A 27,002-nucleotide genomic window follows, 5' to 3' on the forward strand; every position below is an offset into this window, starting at 1 on the left:
TACAGAGAGTCACTGAGATCTGGTGCTGTACAGAGAGTCACTGAGATCTGGTGCTGTACAGAGAGTCACTAAGATTTGGTGCTGTACAGAGAGTCACTGAGATCTGGTGCTGTACAGAGAGTGACTGAGATTGGGTTCTCTACAGAGGGTCACTGTGGTTTGCTGCTCTACATAGCGTCACTGAGATTTGGTGCTGTACAGAGAGTCACTAAGATCTGGTGCTGTACAGAGAGTCACTGAGATCTGGTGCTGTACAGAGAGTCACTGAGATCTGGTGCTGTACAGAGAGTCACTACGATTTGGTGCTGTACAGAGAGTCACTGAGATCTGGTGCTGTACAGAGAGTCACTGAGATTTGGTGCTATACAGAGAGTCACTGAGATTTGGTGCTGTACAGAGAGTCACTGAGATTTGGTGCTGTACAGACAGTCACTGAGATTTGGTGCTGTACAGAGAGTCACTAAGATTTGGTGCTGTACAGAGAGTCACTAAGATTTGGTGCTGTAAAGAGAGTCACTGAGATTTGGTGCTGTAAAGAGAGTCACTGAGATTTGGTGCTGTACAGAAAGTCACTGAGATTTGGTGCTTTACAGTCACTGAGATCTGGTGCTGTACAGAGAGTCACTGAGATCTGGTGCTGTACAGAGAGTCACTAAGATTTGGTGCTGTACAGAGAGTCACTGAGATTTGGTGCTGTACAGAGAGTCACTGAGATCTGGTGCTGTACAGAGAGTCACTGAGATATGGTGCTGTACAGAGAGTCACTGAGATCTGGTGCTGTACAGAGAGTCACTAAGATTTGGTGCTGTACAGAGAGTCACTGAGATCTGGTGCTGTACAGAGAGTGACTGAGATTGGGTTCTCTACAGAGGGTCACTGTGGTTTGCTGCTCTACATAGCGTCACTGAGATTTGGTGCTATACAGAGAGTCACTGAGATCTGGTGCTGTACAGAGAGTCACTAAGATTTGGTGCTGTAAAGAGAGTCACTGAGATTTGGTGCTGTAAAGAGAGTCACTGAGATTTGGTGCTGTACAGAAAGTCACTGAGATTTGGTGCTTTACAGTCACTGAGATCTGGTGCTGTACAGAGAGTCACTGAGATCTGGTGCTGTACAGAGAGTCACTAAGATTTGGTGCTGTATAGAGAGTCACTGAGATCTGGTGCTGTACAGAGAGTCACTGAGATTTGGTGCTATACAGAGAGTCACTGAGATTTGGTGCTGTACAGAGAGTCACTGAGATTTGGTGCTGTACAGACAGTCACTGAGATTTGGTGCTGTACAGACAGTCACTGAGATTTGGTGCTGTACAGAGAGTCACTAAGATTTGGTGCTGTACAGAGAGTCACTAAGATTTGGTGCTGTACAGAGAGTCACTAAGATTTGGTGCTGTAAAGAGAGTCACTGAGATTTGGTGCTGTACAGAGAGTCACTGAGATTTGGTGCTGTACAGAGAGTCACTGAGATTTGGTGCTGTACAGAGAGTCACTGAGATTTGGGCCTCAATTCATCAAGACTTATCAAATTGGTTAACAACAGTTAAGTTGATTTCAGGATTCATCAAATTTATCTACAGCTGTAAGCGAGCATTCGGTAATAATTCGGTAATCATTTGTTAGTGATGCGTTAAAACGGAAGAAAGTGCAATTCATGAAAATGTAAGTGGGCGTGGTTTAGCGTTACATTTAGTATTAGTTATCTCCTTCACTGCTCTGTCGTTATTCCTGTCAGATCATTGCTGACAGAGAAGATGGAGCCATTTGAAGTGGTTATGTATTAGCTGAGAGTGATTCAGAGGCGCAGAAAGGCAGGAATAAGGTCTAGAACTACATCAGTTTGCAAGAGAATGGATTTATTTGCTATAACAGGACATCTGCATTTCTCTTGAATCATCTTGTAAGAGAACACAGGCAATGCCAGAGTTAACTAATTTGCTAGCTGCACTACATTGATTCAGAAAAGGATCCTATCAAGCCGCAGCTGGCGAAATTGTGGGATTGTCCCCAAACCACTTCCAGAATCCTGGTCCAGGTGTTAAGCCCTATTCAGAATGTTGCTACGTAGTGTTCAAAGGACTGCCTTTTCCCACAATTCCATGGGAATCTTATGGCCTTGTGTAAGGCTGTAAAATGGAAATATCGACACGTTACCGAATGGTTACCGAATTGTTATCAATATTTCATCGAATTCACACCGAATGCGGAAAAACCTTGATGAATACAACTAGAAAAATCGATAAACTTCGAATTCGGTAATTTAACAAACTGGAAAAAGTAATCGCAAAAGACAATGATGAATCGAGGCCTTGGTGCTGTACAGAGAGTCACTGAGATTTGGTGCTGTACAGCAGTGTTCCCGAACCCTGTCCTCAAGGCCCACCAACAGTGCATGTTTTGTGGAAATCCACACAGGTAGTTAATCAGCTCTGCTGAGACACTAATTACCTCACCTGTGCAGGTTTGTGGTTTCCTGCAAAACATGTACTGTTGGTGGGCCTTGAGGACAGGGTTGGGGAACACTGCTCTACAGAGATTCGCTGAGACTGACATCCTAGTACACATCTGTGGCACCAAATGAGAACCCCAATACCTCAGAAAAGAGGTAACAATGGTGGCTTCCATATCTGTGGTATGATAGACTTACTTCAAAGCACACCTGAACTGAAAATAAACATAGGAGATAATGAATTGTATTTGTATCACTAATGATAAATAGAACAATAGTAACATAATTTTTTTTTTATTTTTAGTTCAGACTTGCATTTTAAGACTGAATTCGAAATAGCAGCCACGACAGTCTCAAGTACAATCTGCTTCATTCAGAAGCAAAAAATAAATAAATAAACAGAAGTATCAACCCTTTGAACCTTTCAGCACTAAAACCTTATCAGCATTGTTTCCCCAGCCAGATAAAGGTGTTTTGCCTTCCATTTACTTTTCAGGACAGCAGGCTAAATTCTGTTTGACTGCCTCATTTGCATAGGTAGCAGAAATCTTTATTTATTTATTTTTTTTAACACTTGCGGTTCTGGAAAACAGAAAGGGCCTTCGGACAATTCCTTAGCAGGACTAGTATGAATGCACCTATGTTTATCTCACCATGTCACATGTCAGTTCAGGTAATAGTAACGCCTATGTAGCCTTCTGAGTGTTGTTGAAATTTCCGCAGTTCCTGAGGTGACAGATACACGGGAGAAGGTAGAGGAAGCAGCAGAATCTCGACCAGAGAAACCGCCAGATGTATCTGACTCTTTGCCCAGCACTCACCCCACGCCTCAGGCACCACCAGTGCCCCTTACCAGGCAGAAGAGGAGGAGGAGAGTGAAGAAGTCAGCGAGGAGACCCTCCAAGAGCGAATCAGATTCTGAGCAAGAGAATAAAATGAGTACCGCCAATCGGAGGCAGCGGAGGCCGCGGGACAGGGGTAAGGCTGCATATAGCACCTCAATAAAGGAATTTATATCGAGCAAATAAAGATCACATATTGCACTCCATCACGTTACACATACACCAAACAAAAGAAGAATTTTCAGACTAGGATAAAGTTCTGCAAAAACTAAATTCAACCTAAATTAGATTACTGTTAAAATCAAACACTCAACCACTATGGACTCTTTATGGAGGCAGGAAATGTGGACGCCCGTGGCTAATGGACGATATGTGCGGCGCCATTGGCGTTAAAGAGAACCAGAGAGGAAGAGCATAACAGATTTATACATACCTGGGGCTTCCTCCAGGCCCATCAGCATGGATCGCTCCCACGCCGCCGTCCTCTGCTGCCTCTGTCCGCCGGTACCGGGTCCCGTCATTGCGGCCAGTCGATGCAAGTGCAGTGCGCTCCCTCCGTACTGCGCAGGCGCATGTGTAAAGCAGGCGCCGGCGAGTGGAGGGAGCCCCTGTGCATGCGTACAACTGGTCGCGTCCGGCGGAAGTGACGGGACCCCGTACTGGCGGATAGAGGCAGCGGGGGACGGCGGCGTGGGAGCAATCCAGGCTGATGGGGCTGTAGGAAGCCCCATTGTATGTATACATTTTTTTTTTCATTTTTCAAGTGCCTTAATATCTGGTTCCCTTTAATGCAGATATGGGCTATTGGGCGCCGAAATCAGAAGTCTGGGCACCCGATAGGAGGGGGGGGGGGTTAGTGTTAGGCTTCAGGAAGGGGGGTTTAGAGTTAGGCATCAGGAAGGGGGGGATAGTCGTCAGGAAGGGGGGGGGGTTAGTCATCAGGAGGGGGGGTGTTAGGTTAAGGCGTCAGGAAAGTAGGGGGGGTTAGGGTTAGATGTCGGTAAAGGAGGGGTTAGGTTTAGTAGTCAGGAAAGGGGGAGGGGGGATTTAGGGCTAGGAGTCAGTAAAGGGGGAGGGGGGATTTAGGGTTAGGAGTCAGGAAGCGGGTTCATAGTGCTCAGTTGCTTTGCATGTGTAAGCCTCTCTTTCTTACACCATCTGCGACACTTCCAGCTTTCGCACTCACTCGGCCACCAGCTCCTCCAGGCATCAACTCTAAGGCGCAGTGCACACCAGAGCTGTTTGGCTGCGGTTTGCGATCTGCTTGCGGGTGCGGATCCGCTTGGGTAATGTATTTCAATGGGCTGGTGCACACCAGAGCGGGAGGCGTTTTGCAGAAACGCATACTCCCGGGCTGCTGCAGATTTTGGATTGCGGAGGCGTTTCTGCCTCAATGTTAAGTATAGGAAAACCGCAAACCGCTCTGGAAAAAAACGGCACTTCAGAGCGGTTTTCCAGGCGTTTTTTGTTACAGTAGCTGTTCAGTAACAGCTTTACTGTAACAATACGTGAAATCTACTACACCAAAACCGCTACACAAAACCGCAAAACGCTAGCTGAAACGTTACAGAAAAAGAAGAAAAAGCGTTTCAAAATCTGCTAGCATTTTGCGGATCTGCTAGCGGTTTTTGGTGTGCACCAGGCCTATGTGGACTCAAAGAGATGACCCTCAGACCTTCTGCGTTTCATTGCTTTATTAAGGTGGAGTGCACTTGGCTGGAGCCTCCAAGATAATAGGGTAACACTGCCACTATCTGGTATACTGCCAGGCCACCAGTCCACCTATATCACAATAGGCAGTCATTATATTACATTTTCACATATATGTTAACAATGACTACAGAAAATGTAACAAACGCTTAACTGCTTGCCGACTGCGTCGCACCCATGGGCGTGGACACGGCAGCAGCTCCAGGACCGCCTAACGCCGATCGGCGTAAAGTACTGGGGCTTCGTTTTTGCAGGAGATCGCGCGCGCGCATCTCCTGTTGGTAGGCGGATCTCCACCTTCAGTCTCCAAGCGGCGATCGCGGCTCGGAGACTGTTAGACGGCGAAACGGCGTCTAATTAGCATGTACAGCGCTGTACTGGGGACAGCCGTGTGACACGGCTGTCCCCTCCAGGGGATCAGAGGTGATCAGCTGTCATAGGCTGAAGCCTATGACAGACGATCACAGTGATTGGCTGGCGGGGGGATAGACGGCGGGTTTAGTAGAAAAAAAAATAAACAAATTTATTATGAAAATAATAAAATAAATATTTGTTTAAAAAAAAAATAAACATGGGGGGGAGCGATCAGACCCCACCAACAGAAAGCTCTGTTGGTGGGGAGGAGAGGGGTGGAATCACTTGTGTGCTGTGTTGTGCGGCCCTGCAGCTTGGCCTTAAAGCTGCAGGGGCCCCTTTTTTACAAAAAATGGCCTGGTCTTTAGGGGGGTTTAACACTGCGGTCCTCAAGAGGTTAAAGGACTTCCGTGGTGACAGTTTTAATCTACTTTTACTTAAGGCTTCTCACAGCCCCTTGAAGCCATTTTGTTTCCTTACCCCAGCTCCAGTCCACCTCAGTGTCCCACTGGCCTCCCATATAGATCGGCAATCCGCAGGCGGGTTGGCGATTCTGAGCGCGCTCGTGCATGCCTGCACATCCATGTCATCTGCCACATACTGGCGGATGGCTTCTAGGGGCTGGGAGAAGCCCCAGGTAAGGAAAAATAGATTAAAACTGTTGCCTCAAGTCCTTTTACAAAAAACAATCCACAGAGATATTGCCGCATGGTGATGTGGAATACAGCATGTCTAACATACGGCAGCCATTCCAGGAAGAGGAGAGCACCTGGCTAACTTTATATCATCTACGCAGCCTGGCATGCACTGTAGGGCTCTCAGGCTGCAAAAAGCACACAGTCATCTCTTCACATTCTACAGAACATTTGCAGATATAAATCATAACTTTATACAACAGATAAATGAACTTTTGCATGAGAGAACATAGAGTTCTTACCTCTTCCGAATCCACAGTCACTCTGTGGGCCAAACCAACTGGTAGGATACACAGGGGGCTTTCTGGAGGAGTCCAGTGCTAAGATTCAGTCTGGTTAAACTTTCCTCAGTTTTAGCTAATGACACAGTTAAAGAGGTTTATTTTGCCTGTCCAGACACTCTGTTAACAGCTTTTTAAACTATAACAAGCGTACATTGCTGCAGCTCCTGTATGTTGGTACGACCCTCTTGCAAACCTGCAGATTGGATTATTTGGTAAAATGCCCGGAGCAGTGCAATAAAAAGGAGATCTGGACTCACCTGGGGCTTCCTCCAGCCCCCGTAGCCCACAAGATCCCCCAGGATCCAGGCCCAGTGCACACCAAAAACCTCCAGCAGATCTGCAAAACGCTAGAGGTGTTCGAAGCAGATTTTAGAGCGATTCTAGGCATGTTAAGGGCCCATTCACACTAGAATGTTTTGCCTGCGATTTTGGCAAAACGCTAGCGCTTTTCAAAGCACTATTGTAATGAAACCCTATGGGCCCGTTCTTACTTGGGCGATTTGCGCTACGCAAATGCGTAGCCCACCATTTTCAGGTGATTTCCCGGCAATCGTGTTTCAGTACTATAGAAGCACTAAACGCGATCGTGAAAAAATTGAGGCAGTAACGCCTCCGAAATCTACAAAATGCTGCAGCCCCCGAGTTTGTGTTTGTGGAAAAAATGAACCCCTCTGGTGTGCACCATCTCATTCACTTTCATTAGCCAAGCGGTTTTCCCCCTGCAAGCGTTTTAAAAACCGTTCCAGGACCGATCTGGTGTGCACCAGCCCTTACTTCCTTCCGTGGTCCCGCTGGTGGCTCCGGGAATCCCGCGACTTTGGCTGAAGTTGCGCATGTACGCCCCTGACGCATCATCTCGCGATCGCCGGAAGCGTCCTGTGCAAGCGACGTTCAGTCTTTAGAGAACCGTGCATGTGCAGGATGCCTACGGCGGCCAGCGTAATAATGTGGCAGGGGTGCGCATGCGCGAATTCAGCCGGATTAACGGAGCCACTAGCGGAACCACTGCTCAGAGTCCCTTGAGGCCCCATTCACACTTGCAAAACGCAAAACCCAAGCGCTTTTGCTACCGTTTTGCTCTGCCAATTGTCGGCGATTAACGCTAAAAAAAAAAAATCGCCATTCACACTTGCTGATTTTTTGCGTTTGCAATTAGCACTTCTATAGCACTAAAATGCGATCGCCGGGAAATCGCCTGAAAATGGCGCAGAATACAAATTTCCGTTTAGCAATTTGCGTTAATGCGACTAACGCAAATCGACCACGTGAGAACGGGCCCATAGAGTATTATGGCACTAGAGCATTACAAAGCGCTAGCGCTTGAGCGTTTTTTCGAAAACACCAGCAAAGCACTCAGATGCGAATAGGGCCTTAAAGTTCACTGTGTTAAACATGTCAACTTACTGCCCATACAATTCTATGGGCCTGGTCACAATGCAGCGTTGTAACTAATCGCATTATCCTCATGGTGCCCATACACAATACAATAAAAACGTTAGATTTTCCCGTTTCTTCGATCTAAATGATCAAATCGAATGAAAGTTGAAAATATTTTATTTTTTTTTCGATCAACAAATTCGAACGATTATCCAGTTTTTTCGAGAAAAATCTGATCGGACATGCTGGAAAATCTTTATATTCCAACTAACGGAATAATCAAACTAAATTATCTAATCGAAAAAAAAATGAAAAATTGTACCATGTATGGCCACCTTAACTCTGCATGCAGGCTTTGCATTAACATCTATATCCAGTCTTCATTACAGTTCCCACTCATAACCCGTGCGTGTGAATTCCGGCTACACAATACTTCTTTTTGTACATACCAGTAACTTTTAATGATAATTTACTTTTGCTAAACCTAACCTAGTTTTCACTTAACCCCTTCCTCTCTGCAGTATCGATAGGAAGTTACAATAGCCTCAACTAACATTGAGCTCTGTGCAGTGCGTGCCCACTTACCAAATATCCTGCTTTGTGCAGATATCTGGTAGATGTTATGCTATAGCACTCTGGTATACTGACAGTAAATGTGACAGACAGATATCGCTCTATATTCGTACTCAGTACAGCTCTACATAAAAAAGCAGCATTTAAAGGAAACTCGAGGTGAGAGGGATGATCCAAGAAAAACTTTTACTCATTGCATTATTGTGTTCCTTTCATATAGTTTATAGGGCATTCCTCAAGCCAAATACTTATTTTGTTTTAATACTCTAATTCCGTATAAACTAAACAAGCCTCACCCACAGCTCCTATTGTGCCTTGGCACTGTAGCAAAGGCTTATGGGAGCTCAGTCTGGGCAGGAGGAGGAGGAGGTGTTCCTAGCAAGAGATTTGATGGCAGAGGTGAGGAGGGAGAAGGAGAAGGGACTGAATTTACACACAGGCAAGCTCATAGCATCTCCAGCCCTCAGCCTGTGACAAACAGAACATGGCTGCCCTCATTGTATCACAGGAATAAATAATCATATTCTATTTAAGCTGTTTTCAGCTAGATTTGCTGTGTAAACTATCTAAACTTTACATGAGATATATAGACAAGTTACTTGTTATAGTTCGTTTTTCATCTCGGATCTGCTTTAATCACTTAAAGGGATACTGTAGGGAGGTCGGGGGAAAATGAGTTGAAGTTACTCGGGGCTTCTAATGGTCCCCCACAGACATCCTGTGTCTGCGCAGCCAGTCACCGATGCTCTGGCCCCGCCTCCAGTTCACTTCTGGAATTTCTGACTTTAAAGTCAGAAAACCTCTGCGCCTGCATTGCCGTGTCCTCGCTCCCGCTGATGTCACCAGGAGTGTATTGCACAAGTCCAGTATGGTCTTTGGTCTGCGCAGTATGCTCCTGGTGACATCAGCAGGAGCGAGGACACGGCAATGCAGGCGCAGTGGTTTTCTGACTTTAAAGTCAGAAATTCCAGAAGTGAACTGGAGGCGGGGCCAGAGCATCGGTGAGTGACTGCGCGGGCACAGGATGTCTGCGGGGGACCATTAGAAGCCCCGGGTAACTTCAACTCATTTTCCCCCGACCCCCCTACAGTATCTCTTTAAGGACCACAGTGTTAAACCCTTCTAAAGACCAGGCCATTTTTCAATAAATAAATAGGCCACTGCAGCTTTAAGGCCTCGCCGCAGCGCTGCACCTGTGAGCACACAAGTGACCCCCCCCCTTTTCTGCCCACCAACAGAGCTTTCTGTTGGACACCCCCCCCCCCATGTTAATTTTTTATTTTTTGTAAATATTTATTTTATTAGAAATGTACATTTTTTATTTATTTATTTTATGTACCCCCCTCCCTCCCTCCCCCCATCAGCCAATCACTGTGATCATATGACAGCGGAACACCCCCGAGCCTACCAGGGGGACAGCCATGTCACACAGCTGTCCCCAGTACAGCGCTGCTGCAGATCGCAGCGCTGTACGGAGTGAAAAGACGGCGTCTAACAGTCTCCTAGCGGCGTTTGCCTACCAAGCTAAACAATACCAGTTGCCTAGCATTTCTCTTGTTACTCTGCCTCTAATACATTTAGCCATAGACCCGGATAAGCATGCAGCAGATCAGGTACTCTGACTCAGATGACTCAGGTTTTACTGGATTAGCCATACGCTTGTTCCAGGGTTTTGTCTCCGACACTACATATGCCAGAAGATCAACAGGACTGCCAGGCACCTGGCATTGTTTACAAGGAAGTAAATATGGCAGCCTCCATATCACTCTCACCTCGGGTTTCCTTTAACGGTGGACAAAATATTTAATGTATAGCTGCAGCCAGAGATATAGGCAAGTATGTAGAATGTGTATTTTGGATAAAGGAGGAGTACTGGACAGGATAGATCATATTCCTGCAGGATTATTTATAACAAAAACAGCAATGTGCAGAAACCCATAGCGAGTGGCTGGATTTTACTGCAGGGTGTAAGGCAGGTGTCGCTCTGGACTATCGGAGTCTGTACATTGCTTTATACATTGCAGACTATGTTAAGACAGGATTTTTAGCCGCAGAAGCCTCGCTTCACACAAAGCGGAGACATCTGAGCACTTTTCATTGCTGAGCTATAAGACAGTATTCTTACATCTGTGTGTCTTCAGCCTATCAATACTTTACTTCACATTTAGATTGCAGAAGGAGCCAAAAGCTCACCCCCGATACAGAGAACGCCACTGAGATGGGGGCTGGGCGAGCGCGGGGGTGTCACGTGATGCCGTCCATTAGCGAGGACGCGACTGTCAGCTCTGTGGACAAGGAAGAGACATCCAAGGGTGTTAAAGGATCCCCAGGAATCGCTGTGACCAGGGAAGACAACTCACCAGGCAAAACAAAATGGCTGGAAGCGGCGGACGCAGCGAGGACAAATAGGGGGCACAACCAGGACAATGACAGAGTCGACGCACAGGGGGCGCCACTGCGCCATTCCAGTGAGTAATTATATCTGTTGGGGGGGGGGATGGGAGAGCACTGTACCTCTGGCAGTCCTATAGATCCCACAGGACGGAACAGTTGATGGAGGGTGGGGCAGGAACAATAGCCAATCAATGGGCTATATCATTGCACTGCATCCAACAGCACAGCCCACGGTTGCAACGATTTTTTAAAGGGGCACTATGGCAAAAAATTGTAAAATTTAAAATATGTGCAAACATATACAAATAAGAAGGACTAGTCCAACTCTTAATAGGGGATTCTTATGGATTTATTTATTTTCAAAAACACTTAGTGAATGGCAGTTGCTCTGTCCAACTGCCAAAAAACTGTGTAGCGAGCAGGGAAGATGGCCAGCATCTTTGTTTAAATCCTTTTTAGGGAATATCTTTATAAAGAATAAAAGCCTTGCTGAGAATCCCCTATGAAGAGATGGACTAGTCCAAATCCTGTCGCTTCTGTCAGATTTCTATCACCTACTGTAAGTGACAGCAACATAGGAGAAAAGTAATTTATGGCTCATTTTACTCTGGAAAAAACGTACTTCTTATCTGTATGTTTGCACATATTTTAAATTTCAAAAATGTTCGCCATAGTGCCCCTTTAATAGATTTCCTGCTGAAATGTATTGAAAATCGATCTGCAGTATGTGGTAGGAACCGACCCCTCTCTGGTCACATTCTAATCAGAGAGGGGTCGCTCGTTTTGTCAATATGTGGCAATCTATGTGTGTATGGCTAGCTGAAAGGACTTAGTTGCTGTAATGTTAGAGTGCTGTGAGTGGAGTCTTTCTCAAGAGCTCCACCTGCTGATCAGTATGAAATATGCAGTCTTGTACTAAACCAAACTCATTTCAAATTAAGTCAAATACTGCATTCTGTATTTTACATTGTAAATCTTTTAAATCCCTGATTTACATTCTGACATTTATTACATGGTGACATTTTTACTGTTGGCAGGTGATGTAGCTGCTGCATGCTTTTTTTGGCAGTTGGAAACAGCTGTAAGCAGCTATTTTCCACAATGCAGCAAGATTCACAGACAGGAAACTGCCAGGAGTACCACAGTCCTCAGAGTTTCTTGTGGGAGGGGTTTCACCACAATATCAGCCATACAGCGCCCCCTGATGGTCTGTTTGTGAAAAGGAATAGATTTCTCATGTAAAAGGGGGTATCAGTTACTGATTGGGATAAAGTTCAATTCTTGGTCGGAGTTTCTCTTTAATGGAGTCATCAGGCAAAGACTAGGAAATCTTATTTACTTTGTCTGCAGCTGCCGGTCCGGGGTCCCCGCACATTGAAGAGGCCGTCCTTACTGCGCCTGCATACAGCGCCACTGTCAATCAAGTCCACGTTGTCTGCGGTGTACTCCCCACTACCTTGAGGTCGTCCTCTGCACCATGCGGGGACCCTGGGCTGGCGGCTGCGAATTAAGCTGTCAGCGTGGTACAGGCAGCTGCAAGGGGCTGGAGAGAGCCCCAGGTAAGTAAATCAGATTTTCTATTCTTTGCCTGATGATTCCTTTAAAAAGGAACTGTCGCGAAAATCTTAAAATTTAAAAACACATACAAGTAAGAAGTACATTTCTTCCAGAGTAAAATGAGCCATAAATTACTTTTCTCCTATGTTGCTGTCACTTACAGTAGGTAGTAGAAATCTGACATTACCGACAGATTTTGGACTAGCCCATCTTCTTATAGGGGGGTCTCAGGGTTTTCTTTATTTTTAAAAGCACTTAGTGAATGGCAGTTGCTCCGTCCAACTGCCAAATAAGTGTACGGTGAGCAGGGAGGCTGGCCAGCATCATTGTATAAATCTTTTTCAGGGAGTGTCTTTATAAAGAATAAAGGCCATGCTGAGAATCCACTATGAAGAGATGGACTAACCCAAAACCTGTCGGTAATATCAGATTTCTACTACCTACTGTAAGTGACAGCAATATAGGAGAAAAGTAGGTTATGGCTCATTTTACTCTGGAAGAAATGTACTTCTTATTTGAATGTGTTTTAAATTTTAAGATTTTCGTGACAGTTCCTCTTTAACCAGTTCGCATTCAGTCGTTTTTCGCTTCATGCATCCGAACAATGTTCACCTCCCATTCATTAGCCTATAACTTTATTACTACTTATCACAATGAACTGATCTATATCTTGTTTTTTCCGCCACCAATTAGGCTTTCTTTGGGGGGTACATTTTACTAAGAGCCACTTTACTGTAAATGCATTTTAAAAGGAAGAATAAGAAGAAAACGGAAACAAATCATTATTTCTCACTTTTCGGCAATTATAGTTTTAAAATAATACATGCCTCCATAATTAAAACCCACGTATTGTATATGCCCATTTGTCCCGTTTATTACACCATTTAAATTATGTCCCTATCACAATGTATGGCGACAATATTTTATTTGGAAATAAAAGTGCATTTTTTCCGTTTTGCATTCATCACTATTTACAAGCTTATAATAAAAAAAAATAAGAAATATTTCATCTTTACATAGATATTTAAAAAGTTTAGACCCTTAGGTAAATATTTGTGTTTTTTTTTTTTTTTTATTGTAATGTTTTTTTTTTTTTTTAATTAAACATTTTATGTGGGTATTTTTGGGAGGGTGGGATTGAAATTGTATTTTTTTTGTAAATATATGTGTATTTTTATTTTTATTTAACATTTAGATGTAGTTTACTTTTTGGCCACAAGATGGCAGCCATGAGTTGTTTACAGTGACGTCACTCTAAGCGTACCACGTACGCTTAGAGCGACATAGGAAGCAGAAAAAGCGTAGCTTCCGAGAGAAGCTGTCGCTTTTTCTGCGGGGGAGAGGAATCAGTGATCGGGCACCGTTGCCCGATTCACTGATTCACTGGCTAACAAACCGCCGGCCGGGAGCGCGCGTGCACGCGCGCGATCGGCCGCGTGGACGCGCAGGAGCGCACATGGCTTCCTGGACGTGAGTTTCACGTCCAGGAATGTCAAATAGTTAAGGCCTGGGACCCACTACAAAGTGCTATCGCAATTGCTAGCGATTTGTGGTAGCGATTTGCAAGTGATTTTGGGAGTGGTTTCCCTGCTCCTATAAAATGCATAAGAATGGAAACACTCCCAAAATGCTGCATGTCCTGCGATTGCGATTTGCCTAATCGCAATCGCTCTAGTGGAATCTGTATCATCCATTTACATTAGGTGAGCGTTTTCGGAAACTCGCTAGAGATTGAAAGCGATCCCTAACTGCTCAAAAAAAAAACCGCTCTGGTGGGTTCCAGCCCTGAGGGAGAGTCTACACTATGCAACTCTTTGTATTCTATGCATGTTTTCGCACACCATAGACTGCCTGCCCCAGTTAGCAGACTATGGGAATTGTACGTGCATTACACACGCACAAATCCCGGGCGGAAAAAAATCAGAGTTACAAATGCATGCATCGCTATTGAAAAGCATTATGTGCAATTTCGCATTGCGCAAAATCATATGTGGCCCCAGCGTACGAGAGGAATCGGCGCGGGAGACTTGGGCGCAGGATACAGCCGATATATGGCTTATCCTGCTGCTGCACAAGTCCCGGCCGTGTTAATTACTATTCCCCTTCCAGGCCGCCATGGATGGTGGGGAATGAAATAATTCGGCTTCCAGCGATTGCTGTAGGCCGAATTATTGTGTTTTAATTGTAACTTCAGTTCTGTCTTCTGACGGCACCAAAGTTACTCCCTGTGCGCTGTTATAGCTGTAGTTCCTATTACGGCCTATGGTGGCGCCGGCTGCACCCAAGTCTCCTGCGCTGGATTCACCGTGTTTGTGGCCCCAGCCCAAACATTGGAGTGTTTACCTTCCATTCCATTTTCACTCTAAAATACACAAAAGAAGTGGCACATTTTTTGTTCACATGATTAAATCAATTTCAGAAGTTGGCCAAAATTGCAGAGAAGCTTAGGGCCCGCTCTGCTCCAGAGGGGAGACATTTAGCAGCGCACACCTGCCTTCCCATGCAGCCGCCGTACTGCGGAATCTCAGAGACCCGACACGCGGTGTAACTGATGTGGCCAATTCTCTCCTGCTCTCTGCAAGTGATTTTCCTGTAATTAGATCTTGGAAGCTGATACTCCCTGTTATCCCAGTACAGACCATCCACGGGCGGCTGGCCAGGGCTCTGAGAGAGGACACGCACCATTCTGACGTGGAACTGAGCGATTCCAGTGACAGCAGTGACATCCTCAGCATCTCCGGTACGTCCAGACTGGGGACAACTCTACAACGGACAATGTCCAACGTCAACATGATCGCGGAAGTCCTGCTTATGGGTTCCTTTCCTACTAAATATTTACACCCTTTATGTTTTTTTTAAGGGACGTCCACTAAAGAGATGTCACTGCCACACCTGGAGCAGAGGGCAGCAGCCGAGAGGACGGAAGAGGTGGTTGACGGAGTGAATGTTCTATCACTGAAGACATCCAACCATGCGCCATTACCACCAAAATCAGACCAGCAGGCGGCAGCAGAGAGCATGGAAGTGACAGCTGAGGTAAGAAGTCCTGAAGATGAGTCTTCAGTACCAGAGCTAGACCAGAAGAAAGCAGAAGAAGAGAGGACAGAAGGCGACAATGAGGAAACACCCAAAACAGCAGCGGATGAGGAAGAGGAAGGTCTCCTCTCTCAGGTGAGAAAGAGCACTCTGCCATTTCAAGATCCAAATACTCATTTAACCAATTAGCAGCTTCAATAGAGTCATCTGGGTTGAGATAAGCGCACTGCTTGTGACCTCAGTCGGCAAAACTCATTGTGCTGTAAATTCTTGGAATGCTTTCATCTCTCTCTACTAGCAGAAAATATAGAAACTGAAAGCAGAGGCCCTCTGCTATTGTCTCACACTGCCCCCTAGTGACAAGTGGCCATAAATACATATTGCAGCTGTACTAAGCAGGGAAATGTAACAAATAAGAAATAAAAAAATGTGCTAAAATAAATTGGCCTGGAACACTTGAAATCCTCTTAATAAATTGGCTGCTAAAGGGTTAACAATACCTCCACCACCTTTTTCACTGACAAAGCACGCCTTCAAGTGGACACATAACCAAGGCGGCGTATAGGGATGGTCAACGAGATACAAATAATTCCGAATTGATACAAATTTATTTACGCTTGAAAATGGACCATTCCAGCCCCACCTCTGCTTCATTCAATTGGTCCATCTTCAAGCGGTATATACTGTATAATCTCACGATAGTAAACTCTGATATAATAAAACTTCGGGTATAGTAAACTAAAGGTGCTTGAAAGAAATCGCCGCCCCCTCCCCCAAGCCGTGGGTGTGGGGGGCTGCCTGAGCTGGAGGGGATAGCGGGCAGGAAGGGGGTATTGGGCTTAGCGGCGGGGAGGGGGGGTCGGACCCCCCCTCCCTCGCCTGGGTCCCCCGTCCTCCGCTCCCCTCCAGCTTTAAAAAGTGACGTCGCTGGCTGCAGCTATAAGAGGCAACGGGCGGGGATCACTCACCTCTTCCTCGTTCCAGCGTGCGCTCCACTGCCGTCACTTCCTGCTACGCCGCAGGAAGTGACGTCATTGGAGCGCACACTGGAACGTCACTTTTTAAAGCTAGAGGGGAGCGGAGGACGGAGGACCCAGGCGAGGGAGGGGGGGTCCGACCCCCCCTCCCCGCCGCTAAGCCCAATACCCCCTTCCTGCCCGCTATCCCCTCCAGCTCGTGCGGCCCCCCACACCCACGGACGGGCGGGTGCCGCCCCCGGGTGCCGCCCCCCCAGAAGTGCCGCCTGAGGCAAAAGTTTCACCCCGCCTCATGGGCGGGCCGGCCCTGCGTACACAGGTCTGATTTTATGCCCGATTGTCATTCAAACTGGATGTTTGAACGGCTTGTCATTCAAATGAAAAGTCGTACAGATACCTTGTATACATGGACGACAAAACGTTTGAAATGCTAACTACAGCTAATTTAAATGTCTTTTGACTGGTCAGTGGACTGGATAGAACAATGGACCAGATCAAATGACTGATCAAACTACTTGTTGTTTGAATGTCTATTAGTGTCAAAGTAATAGACTTTCATTGTCGGTTGTACACATGTAGGGACCTAACTGTCGTTTGAACGACAGTTACTCCACAGATCCACCAAGCGGATCAGTGAAAACTGCTGCTATCAGTCTAACGATCGAACATACAAACGCCCAACTGTTGTTCAAAGGACCGGTTTGAATGATAAGTCGTTCAGAAATATCAGACGTGTGTACGCACCTTTAGTGTCCAGGTCCGGCCAAGCACCATTATAGGCATAGTAATCCCATATACAGTAGAACTTCTGTTATAGTGAACCTGTTTTTAAGCCGTTGCATGATTCGGTATCCAGTTATAGTGGAAAGTGGGCGGGCACATATATCATCAGTCGGAAAAAAAACCCCACAGTATCTAGGCTCCTCCCCACCTCTAGTTAGAATATTTAAATAAGTAATGAGGGATGTGTTAAAGGGGGTGTGCTTAGACGACATGTGGACAGAGGAGAACACTATAACTACTGTATCTGCATGAATTGGTGAGAGCTATGCTTCCTGTGAATGATTGATTGAGATGAGATGGAGCCCCAGGCAAGATAGTAGCTTTGGCCAATCCTGATGGGCCTTTTGGCAATCTAAGGAGAGAGACATTACAGAGAAAGTGGGGGCACTATATAGCCAGATTCCTGTAATGATTGATGATTAGTTGGGGGTCACATTATCACAGTTCCCTGCTTTCCACGCAGATGCTGCCATCTAGTGGAGCCAACAGGAAGTCCCTGCATCTGCTTGAGGCTGGGAAGGGGGTGGAGATTTGTCTGCTGCATACCATCAATCACACCACTGCTGTGAGATATTTTACTTATGAATTGTCTCCCCATCACTAACACTGTACTCTGCACCGGACTCCTGTCTCAGCAGATCTCAGACCTTGCGGCAGTCCTCCAGGAGAGCGATGAGGTGCACCAGCTGGTTCTCCGGAACACCGGCATGACAGACCGCATGCTTCAGCAGCTGATGCCCGCCATAGTAGACAGCAAGTCCGAAATGGAGACCATTAACCTGAATCTGAATGAGATCAGCCCAGAGGGGGTGCAGAGCCTCGTCCAGCTGCTGCGGGTGAAGCCCAGTATAGAGAGCCTGCTGTGAGTATGGAGAAAACTGAGGGGGCTGGGCATACCCTGGGGATGGGGGGGGGGAGGGATGTGACTGCGGAGGAAGGGGGATCTGACCGCAAGGGGAATCTGACTGCTGGGGGAGGGCAGGATTTGGACGCAGGGGGAGGGATCTGACCGCAAGGGGAGGGGGTTCTGACCACAGGGTGAGGGATCTGACCGCAGGGTGAGGGAGAGATCTGACCGCAGGAGGAGGGAGGGATCTGACCGCAAGGGGGGAGGGGGATATGACCGCAGGGGGGGAGGGGGATATGACCACAGGGGGGGGATCTGACCGCAAGGGGGGAGGGGGATCTGACCACAGGGGGAGGGGGATCTGACCACAGGGGGTTCTGACCGCAGGGGGATGGAGGGATCTGACCGCAGGGGGAGGGAGGGATCTGACCGCAGGGGGGGAGGTGTCTAACCGCAGGGGGATGGAAGGATCTGACCGCAGAAGGAGGGAGGGATCTGACCGCAGGGGGAGGGATCTGACCGCAGGAAGAGGGAAGGATCTGACCGCATTTGAAACAGCCTCTTTACTACCCAGACAGGAGAGAGAGATGCATTATTATTGATTTTTAAAGCACCAACCTATTCTGTGGTGCTGTACACTTTCAATTTTGATTTGCCAATTTTACCACCTTTATTTAAAGTGGACCTGAACTCTTGCATAGGACAGAAGGAAAACTAAGATAAATGAACCCTGTTTGTATTTAGAGACGTGTAGGGAAGTGGAATCGCTACAACCACCGATACATGACCCAAAGGAGCAGGGGTCATGAGTCTCAAAACGTACAGGCAAACAAAGATGTCCCGCTACACCATGGATGGGTAAAAAAAAATTCCTTCAATTTTATTGGCACATCAGTAGAACAAAAGTCTGACGCGTATCGGAGCTCAAGGCTCCTTAATCATAGCCCATGAGCTCCGATACGCGTCAGCCTTTTGTTCTACTGATGTGCCAATAAAATTGAAGGAAAATTTTTTACCCATCCATGGTGTAGCGGGACATCTTTGTTTGCCTGTATGTATTTAGAGAGTTTAGCCTGTCAAATTCTCCCTTATCTGTGACTAATCACAAGTTGTAATTTGATCTCTTCGCTGTGTCAGGTGGCTGCCATGGCAGAGCAGCTAATTTGTATACATAGGATGTTAACCCTATGTCTGCTTCCATGAAAGCAGGAAGTAGACACACTGCAGATTTATTAACGGATTTGTATCAGCTGTAACACAAAAATGTTTTTCTGTAAAGGTTATTATGCTGTTGCTTATCTTCTAGAGCAGAGAGGAAGTTCAGGACCGCTGTAATATGAGGTCCAACAGATTTTGAATACTGTGGCCTCAATTCACTAAACCTATTACTGCACAGAAAATTTGAATTACCGACTAGTGAGGTAAATTACCGACCGCATTCGGTAAATCAAACAAAAGTGTTGAATATTTTTCTCCAGCTCTTACCAGCCGAGAACTCACTCTTTCCAAACTCTCTGTGCGGTAACTTGACAGACAACCAGGCAGCCAATAGGGAGAGCCACACAGCACTGCTTCTCATCCTGAGGTGTGGTCTGACACCCTGGAGGGCGGGACTTCACTCTGGCAGAGTAGGTGAAGGAGACAAAAGAGCTTCCCCTGGTGGCTGCAGCACATCTAAAGGGATGACAGAATGCACTGCGCAGAAAACCAGACTCATGCACACAGTTTCCTGCCTGCGCTGCTCCACAGCTGACATAGGCCCAGTGCTCACCAAAAACCTCTAGCAGATCCGCAAAACACTAGCGGTTTTTGAAGCAGATTTCAGAGCGATTCTAGGCATGTTTAGAGACGTTTTCTAAACATGCCTAGCGTTTTTTTGGAGCATTTTTGTGTAGCAGATTTCAAATATTGTTACAGTAAGGGCCCGCTTCCACTAGCGCGGAAACGGGCCCAATTCGGAGAGTTTCCCCGCAGGCAAATCGCGTGGGGAAACTCTCCCATAGGAAACAATGGCGCCGCCGGCCGAATCGCTTAATGCTTAATGCAAAATGCTAGGTGAAACGCTACAGAAAAATAACAAAAAGCGTTTCAAAATCTGCTAGCATTTAGCGGATCTGCTAGCGGGTTTTGGTGTGCACCAGGCCTTAAAGTATAGGAAAAGCTCAAACCGCTCTGGAAAATGCTAGATCAGAGCTGTTTTCCAAGCTGTTCAGTAATAGCTTTACTGTAACAATATTTGTAATCTGCTGCACAAAAATGCTACAGAAAACTCCTCTAAACATGCCTAGAATCCCTCTGAAATCTGCTCCAAAAACCTCTAGCGTCTTGCGGATCTGCTAGAGGTTTTTGGTGTGCACTGGGCCTGACATTGAGGCAGAAACGCCTCAGAAATCTAAAAAATGCTGCAGCCCCCGAGTTTGCGTTTGTGGAAAAAACGAACCGCTCTGGTGTGCACCAGCCCATTGAAATACATTAGACAAGCAGTTTTCAAACCACTAGCATTTTTAAAAACGCTCCAGAACCACTCTGGTGTGCACCAGCTCATACTGAGCAGGGCTTAGTGGATTGAATCATGTTTGCTCGGTAAATTACCAAACTTCTACTGCATGCAGGAAATCTTAGTGAATTTAGAAAAAAAAAGGTGTAAAATAAATACTGAACTAAATTATTTTACCGAACTTAGTGAACTGAGGCCTATGAGCAGATTTTGTAGGCGAACTCTCATACTACAGAGGTGATCAAATGGGTCAGTGATTGGCCAATCAAAATGGAAGGTGTGTGCCAGGCTTTAGAAACAAACACAGGGTACATAATAATACAGACAATAGGATACACAAAATATTAACATTGGTACATAATAAAGAATTAGCAGACCTGGTAATTATAGCGACAAATGTAACAATGAACAAAATGTATAGCTAATTCCAAGACACAAAAGGGTGAGAGAGCCCTGCCCTTGTGAGCTTACAATCTAGGGGTGTAAGAATAGACCCTGCAAGGGATGCAATCGCAGGGGGCCCAGAAGCCACATGGGGCCCCATCCTGGGAGACTGACAACTAAGGGCACGGAGAAAAAAAAAAACTTTCTGCTCTCTGCATAATTGTTCTAATGACTGCATCTGCTCAGCCAGTGATAAGGAATCATACAAAGTTTTGTAGACAAAGATTTGTAGACAGTCCCTGGCGGCATCCAAAGTTTCGCAGGGGGGCCCAGTGATTTCTAGTTACGCCCCTGTTACAATCTAAAGGATTAACGGAGGAACAAGTGGCAGGGTAGCACATTTAGGGCTGGAACCCACTAGAGCGATTTTCTGAGTGTTTAGGGAGCGATTCAAACCGCTAGCGAATTCCCTAAACGCTCAGCTAATGTTAATGAATGGGCCAAATTCTACTGGAGCGATTGTGATGACCAAATCGCAAAACGCAACATTTTTCGAGTTTAGCATTAGCGGTTCTGCAATGTAAACCTTAAAATGTAAAGGTTATAAACGCTGGCGTAATCACTCATCAAAACCTGCCCAGAGCGATTTTGATAGCGTTTTGAAATGACTGCACACTGTAACAAAATGAAAATAATTGAAAGGACCAATGAGAATTTAAAACGCTAATCGCGAAACAATCGCTGGCAAAAAGCTAACACTTTTTAAAAACGCTACCGCAATCGCTCATGAAATCGCTTACAAACCGCTCATACAAAACGCTAGCAATTGCGATTAGCGATAGTGTTTTGTAGTGGGTTCCAGGCCTTATACCTGGAGGCAGTGTGTTTTTAGGTTATATTTAGTAAGGAGCACACCTTGGCCAGAGGTTGAAGGGGGAATGGCCTAAGCTAGTGTGTGTACTTGTCAGAAAAAAGGGAGTTTTGAAAGAGTGCTGAAAAATTTCAAAGGTTGGAGAGTGACGGATTTGTTTTGGAAAGGGGTACCCAGAGGACGGGTGAAGCATGTGAGAAATCTTGTATACGTGAATGTGAGGAGGTGATTGTGCCTACGGCCTACAGTCTCACTACACGGTGTGGGGACCCCGGAGGACTGGTGCTGGCCTTGGGAGACACCAAGGTGGGTGGGTGGGGGGGTGGTGGAAGGGAGAGCGGTTGGAGGAAGCACCTGCTAAAGGGTGAGGATGATCAATGACATGCAAGGTATTTCTCCTGGCATTCAAATGTCATGCACATGTTATGCAAACCTCATTGTTTATCTCTAGTATTGGGTGCGGCCGGTGGGCAGAGCTGAGATTTTAGAAGGGGAGAGATCTCACTTTTAGAGTCCCATAGAGACAGAAGGATCCAGTAGAGGAAGACCTGATAATGGGTGCAGAACTGGGAACTTAGAACGCAGAGCTCTCGCCACTGAAGCTCCTGTAAGGCAGGAGGAAACCATTAGGGATGGGACCCACTAGGGCGTTTGTTTGTTTTTTTGCAGTGTTTTGGGATTGCCAACAATCGCCAGTGATTACCAAAAACGCTTCGCCAATGAAAGTGAGTGGTGGGGAACCCAGTAGCGCGATTGCGATTAGGTTTAATCACAATCACAGGACATGCAGCATTTTGAGCACGTTTGCGCCCAATGCTCGGTACAGTAGTGATTTTGCAGCAATTTGGGGGGCGAGCAGTTATTTATACTGACAGAGTGTCCGGCTTCTGTCCGTAGCCCCGCCTCCTAGCAGAAGAGGTGACAGGTGCTTCTCTGATTGGACCTAGAGAAGCACCTACGACCTCTTCCTTTTGGGGGGCGGGGCTACGGACCGAAGCCAGACACCTTCTAAGTGTTATAAAGATTATTTTTTTAAAAAGAGACTCGCTAATCAGAAGCGCTGTACAGTTTATTGTACAGGGCTTTTAAGCGTCAAAAAATTGCGAGCGTAATCTCCCTAGGAATCGCTACACAGCAATTCCTAGTGGGTTCCAGGCCTTAGGTGGTTTAGTTATCTGCCCTCCACCAAATGCTGACCGGTTTACAGTGGAGTGGCTTTTGTAAAACTACAAACAGAACACACACATACTAGTGATGGGCATCTAGGAGAACTCATGAGGAAGCATGTGATCAGTTTGATCAGGTGACAGATATGTAAGTCTCTGATTTCCCGTGATCACATCCTGTTTTACCACATGATCATGACTAGCAAATCAGAGACTTCCATATCTATCACCTGACCAGACTGATTACATGCTTTCTCCAGGAGTTCTCCTAGACATGACGCTCGAACTATCAGTTTTGTTTTGATACCAGAAGTTTTGTCTTTCCTGGGCAGGTTATACGGGAACCAGCTGGGCGATAAAGGCATCAAGATCCTCATGGGCGGTCTGTCTGACATCCTGGTGTCCCAGCAGGAGGCCGCCGCCCTCTCGTCACATGACACGCCCCTTCTCCGCCTATCAGAACTGGATATAGGAGGAAACGACATGGACGACGAAGCACTGAAGAGCGTGGCGGATTACCTGAGGCTGGACCCGCCCCTCAAACACCTGGGCCTTGCCCACATCTCCGTCCAGTCCGCGGACGCCTGGAGAGATCTATTCGACGCAGTGAAAGAAAACACCAACCTCACCCACCTCCTCCTGGACGAGAACGGGCTCGGCGACGCCGGGGCCAGGGAGGTGGCGGAGGTCATTCGTGTAAACCGTGCTCTGGTCACCATCGATCTAGACGGTAACGAGATCGGTGAGGAGGGAGGAGCGGCCATTGTGGAAATCCTTACCGCCATTACAGGAACGCCCCTCACTACGATAAGCTTAGACGACAATGCGATCAGCGAGGTCACCGTGTCGACTATCCAGGGATTACTGACGGCAAATCTCACCGACCAAGAGGGCGATCAGGGACCTTCTGTGACAGCAGAGAGCGAGGACAGATCAACGGAAGAGAGTCCAATGTGACATTGGGGGCCACAAAACTCGCCCACTTCTAATGATGTTCATTTTTGTTTATAACAGAACTGTAAATTATATCCTTAAAGGACCACACTAGCGACAAAAAAAAAAGTAAGCAGTTCAAATCTGTAAGAACTGACAGATTTTGGACTAGTCCATCTCCTCATGGGGGAGGTGTTTTCTTTGTTTTCCAAAGCACTTCCTGAACAGCAGTTACAAAGTCTAAGGACCCATTCACACTTTCTGATCGCAAAACACTAGCAATTTTGCAAGCGTTTTGCTCTGGCATTTTTTGGCGATTAATGCCAAAAAAAAATCACCATTCACACCTGGCGATTTTTTAGCGATCGGGTTTTATACTTCTATAGCACTAAAACGCGATCGCAGGGAAATAGCACGAAAATGGTGCAGGCTACACGTTTGCGTTTAGCGTTTTGCGCAAATCGCCCGAGTAAGAACAGCCCCATAGGGTTTCATTGCACTAGTGCTTTTAAAAAGCACTAGCGTTTGAGCGTTTTGCCAAAATCGCGGCAAAACGCTCAAGTGTGAATGGGCCCTGACTGACAAAATAGTGTGTAAGTGAGTAGGACAAACAAAGAAAATCCTGAGAATCCCCCATGAGGACGTGGACTAGTTCAAAGCCTGTCAGTTCTGTCAGATTTGAACTGTTTACTTTCTTTCGCTGGAGTAGTCCTTTAACCTCCCTGGCGGTATGATTCCTTGCTGATTTTAGGGTCTAAAAGGAGTACAATTTTCTCATGTGCTTATAGACCCTAAAAACAAGAAGAAAAAAATCATACCACGACAGAGCCTGGAGCAGCCTCTGCACTTGCTCTCCTCCCTGGGCTCCAGCGCTGCAGTTCTCCCTCCGTCCTCTAGGTGGTGCTGTAACCCTATAGTGAGATTGCCGCCTGTCGTCATGACGACAGTCTGCGATTTCACCAGGGGGATGCACAGCCTCCGTGGACAGGAAGTGGAATGGCTGCCAGCCCGGGGAGTGAAATCGTCCGCGGTGCGCAATGCTCTGCATGGACCTCCCGCCGGCTACCACGAGTGTAGCTCGGGGTTACCGCTCTGAGCTGCAGTTTTCCACCCCGAGTCTAGCTCGTGGTTACCGCTATGGAGTTTAATGTAAATTATTCATACAATTACAAAGTAGCGTTCATCTATTAGTCAAACTGATAATTATTGCATGCAGATTTCATACAAATTTGTACGCAGCTTCAAATTAGGCCAATCGAATGCAATTCCTGGTGACTTACTGGCCCAATTCTAAGCTGCATAGCATTTAAATTAAAGAGGCCCTGTAGTGACATAAAGTAGAATGTTGTAAATTACCCAGGATGCCCGCATTCATTGGTAATTTTCCTGGTTTCCGCATCAGTAACACTTCCTATATCTATAGATTGCTGTATGTTGGTCAGTAGCCCCGCCCTCCCAGTGATGCTTAGCCTAGGCTGTTTAGCTATGCAGATATCTCCCCAGAGCATTCTGGGAGGCTAGGCATATTTTCAATGACTTCAGAGCGATCAGTAAACAAACATTCCGGAGAGATCACCTGACAGGAGTAAAGATGTGGCCACTTGTGATAAATTTCAGAATGTAAATCGGAGAGGAAAGATTTTACAATGTGCACATGCTGACTAAATAACTAAATAATATTGTATATATAAATTATTCATTACTTTATTGTCACTACTTCTACTTCCTCTTTAAATCTGCATGCAAGACAGAATTATTAGAATCTCACTGACTAGAAGCCACTCCTCTTCTTGTCAGACCGCCCTTTTTGGCTGCTGCTGCCCTAGACCATAGCCATTGGGGCCTTTGCATAAAACCGGTCTTGCTAGACTCCAGGTGCCCCTCCCCCCCATATGCTGGATTGGAAAGAAGATACTGAGAACCCCCCATGAGAAGATGGACTAGTTCAAAACCTGTCAGATTTGTATTGCCTACTGTAAGTGACCGATACACAAGAGAAGAGTAATTTATAGTGCATTTTACTCCAGGAGAAATTTACTTATTGTACAAATGTATTTAACAATTTGCAATTTTTTAATGATAGCGGTTCTTTAGGAAAGATAAATATTATGTGGCTTATAATTCATATAACAGTTTGCATGCGTATGATTTCTAGTGTGTATTCAGTAGTTGTGTGCTGTATACAGTAACGTATGGAACCGTTTGCATTCATGTAAGACTTGTTTTCTTGAACTTAGCTCTCAGGTGAAAGACAAAGGCCCATATATGCAATGTTTTTTTTTTCACCTGAGTTATCTCCTAGGAGATAATTTTCATCTTCTCTTTTAAAGAGAACCTGTAACAAAAATAAAGTTCCTCTGGGGGGGTACTCACCTCAGGAGGGGGAAGCCTCAGGCTCCCAATGAGGCTTCCCCCTCCCCTGTAGCTGCAGGCAACCCAGTGCTGGCTCCCCCGAAGTGTCCCGGAATCCTCCCGTGACAAGTGCTTATTTATTTACCTTCCCTGGCTCCAGCGGAGGCGCTGTTGTGGCTCTCAGCCAGGGTCGGACCGCCCATGAGGCGGGGTGAAACTTTTGCCCTGGCGGCACTTCTGGGGGGACAGCACTCGCCCGTCCGTGGGTGTGAGGGGCCGCCCGAGCTGGAGGGGATAGCGGGCAGGAAGGGGGTATTGGGCCGGACCCCCCCTCCCTCGCCTGGGTCCCCTGTCCTCCGCTCCCCTCCAGCTTTAAAAAGTTGCGTGGCAGGCTGGCTGGCTGCAGCTGTAAGAGGCAACGGGCGGGGTTCACTCACCTCTTCCTCGTTCCAACGTGCGCTCCACTGACGTTACTTCCTGCCCGCTATCCCCTCCAGCGGCCCCTCACACCCGCGGGGGGGGGGGGGGCTGAGTTTGCTTAAAGCTTGCCTCAGGCGGCAAAAAGTCTAGGGCCGGGCCTGCTCTCAGCACGATAGGCGGAAATAGCCGATCTCTGTCGGGTCCACTCTACTGCGCAGGTGCAGGAGACTTGCACATGCGCAGTAGAGCGGCCCGACAGCAATTCCGCTATTTCCGCCTATCTGCGAGCGGAGAGCCGATACTGCGCCTGCGCTGGAGCCAGGGAAGGTAAATATTTACGTACCCGCTGTTCGGAGGGGCAAAATGAGACCGCCGTGGGACACAGGAGGACTGGGGAAGCCTCAATAGGATCCGGAGGCTTCCCCCACTTGAGGTGAGCACCCCCCAGGGGAAGATTTTTCATTACAGGTTTTCTTTAACTTTTCAGCATTTTACAATAAAAAAA

At 46.6% G+C, this 27,002-nt stretch overlaps 1 protein-coding gene across 1 annotated transcript in view; it reads left to right on the forward strand.

The window, feature by feature from the left end:
* Nucleotides 1-25,855, forward strand: part of LOC137527948 (glutamate rich 3-like) — a 43,311-nt gene extending 17,456 nt beyond the window's left edge. Inside the window, exons 6-11 of the mRNA XM_068249068.1 lie at nt 3,169-3,423; nt 10,449-10,748; nt 14,864-14,971; nt 15,092-15,402; nt 17,666-17,889; nt 23,125-25,855. Coding sequence (XP_068105169.1) covers nt 3,169-3,423; nt 10,449-10,748; nt 14,864-14,971; nt 15,092-15,402; nt 17,666-17,889; nt 23,125-23,749 — 1,823 coding nt within the window. The 3' untranslated portion in view covers nt 23,750-25,855. The remainder of the gene's footprint in view (nt 1-3,168; nt 3,424-10,448; nt 10,749-14,863; nt 14,972-15,091; nt 15,403-17,665; nt 17,890-23,124) is intronic.
* Nucleotides 25,856-27,002: the final 1,147 nt, after the last annotated feature.

Source organism: Hyperolius riggenbachi, chromosome 8, assembly GCF_040937935.1.
Source record: "Hyperolius riggenbachi isolate aHypRig1 chromosome 8, aHypRig1.pri, whole genome shotgun sequence".
Lineage (NCBI taxonomy): Eukaryota > Metazoa > Chordata > Amphibia > Anura > Hyperoliidae > Hyperolius > Hyperolius riggenbachi.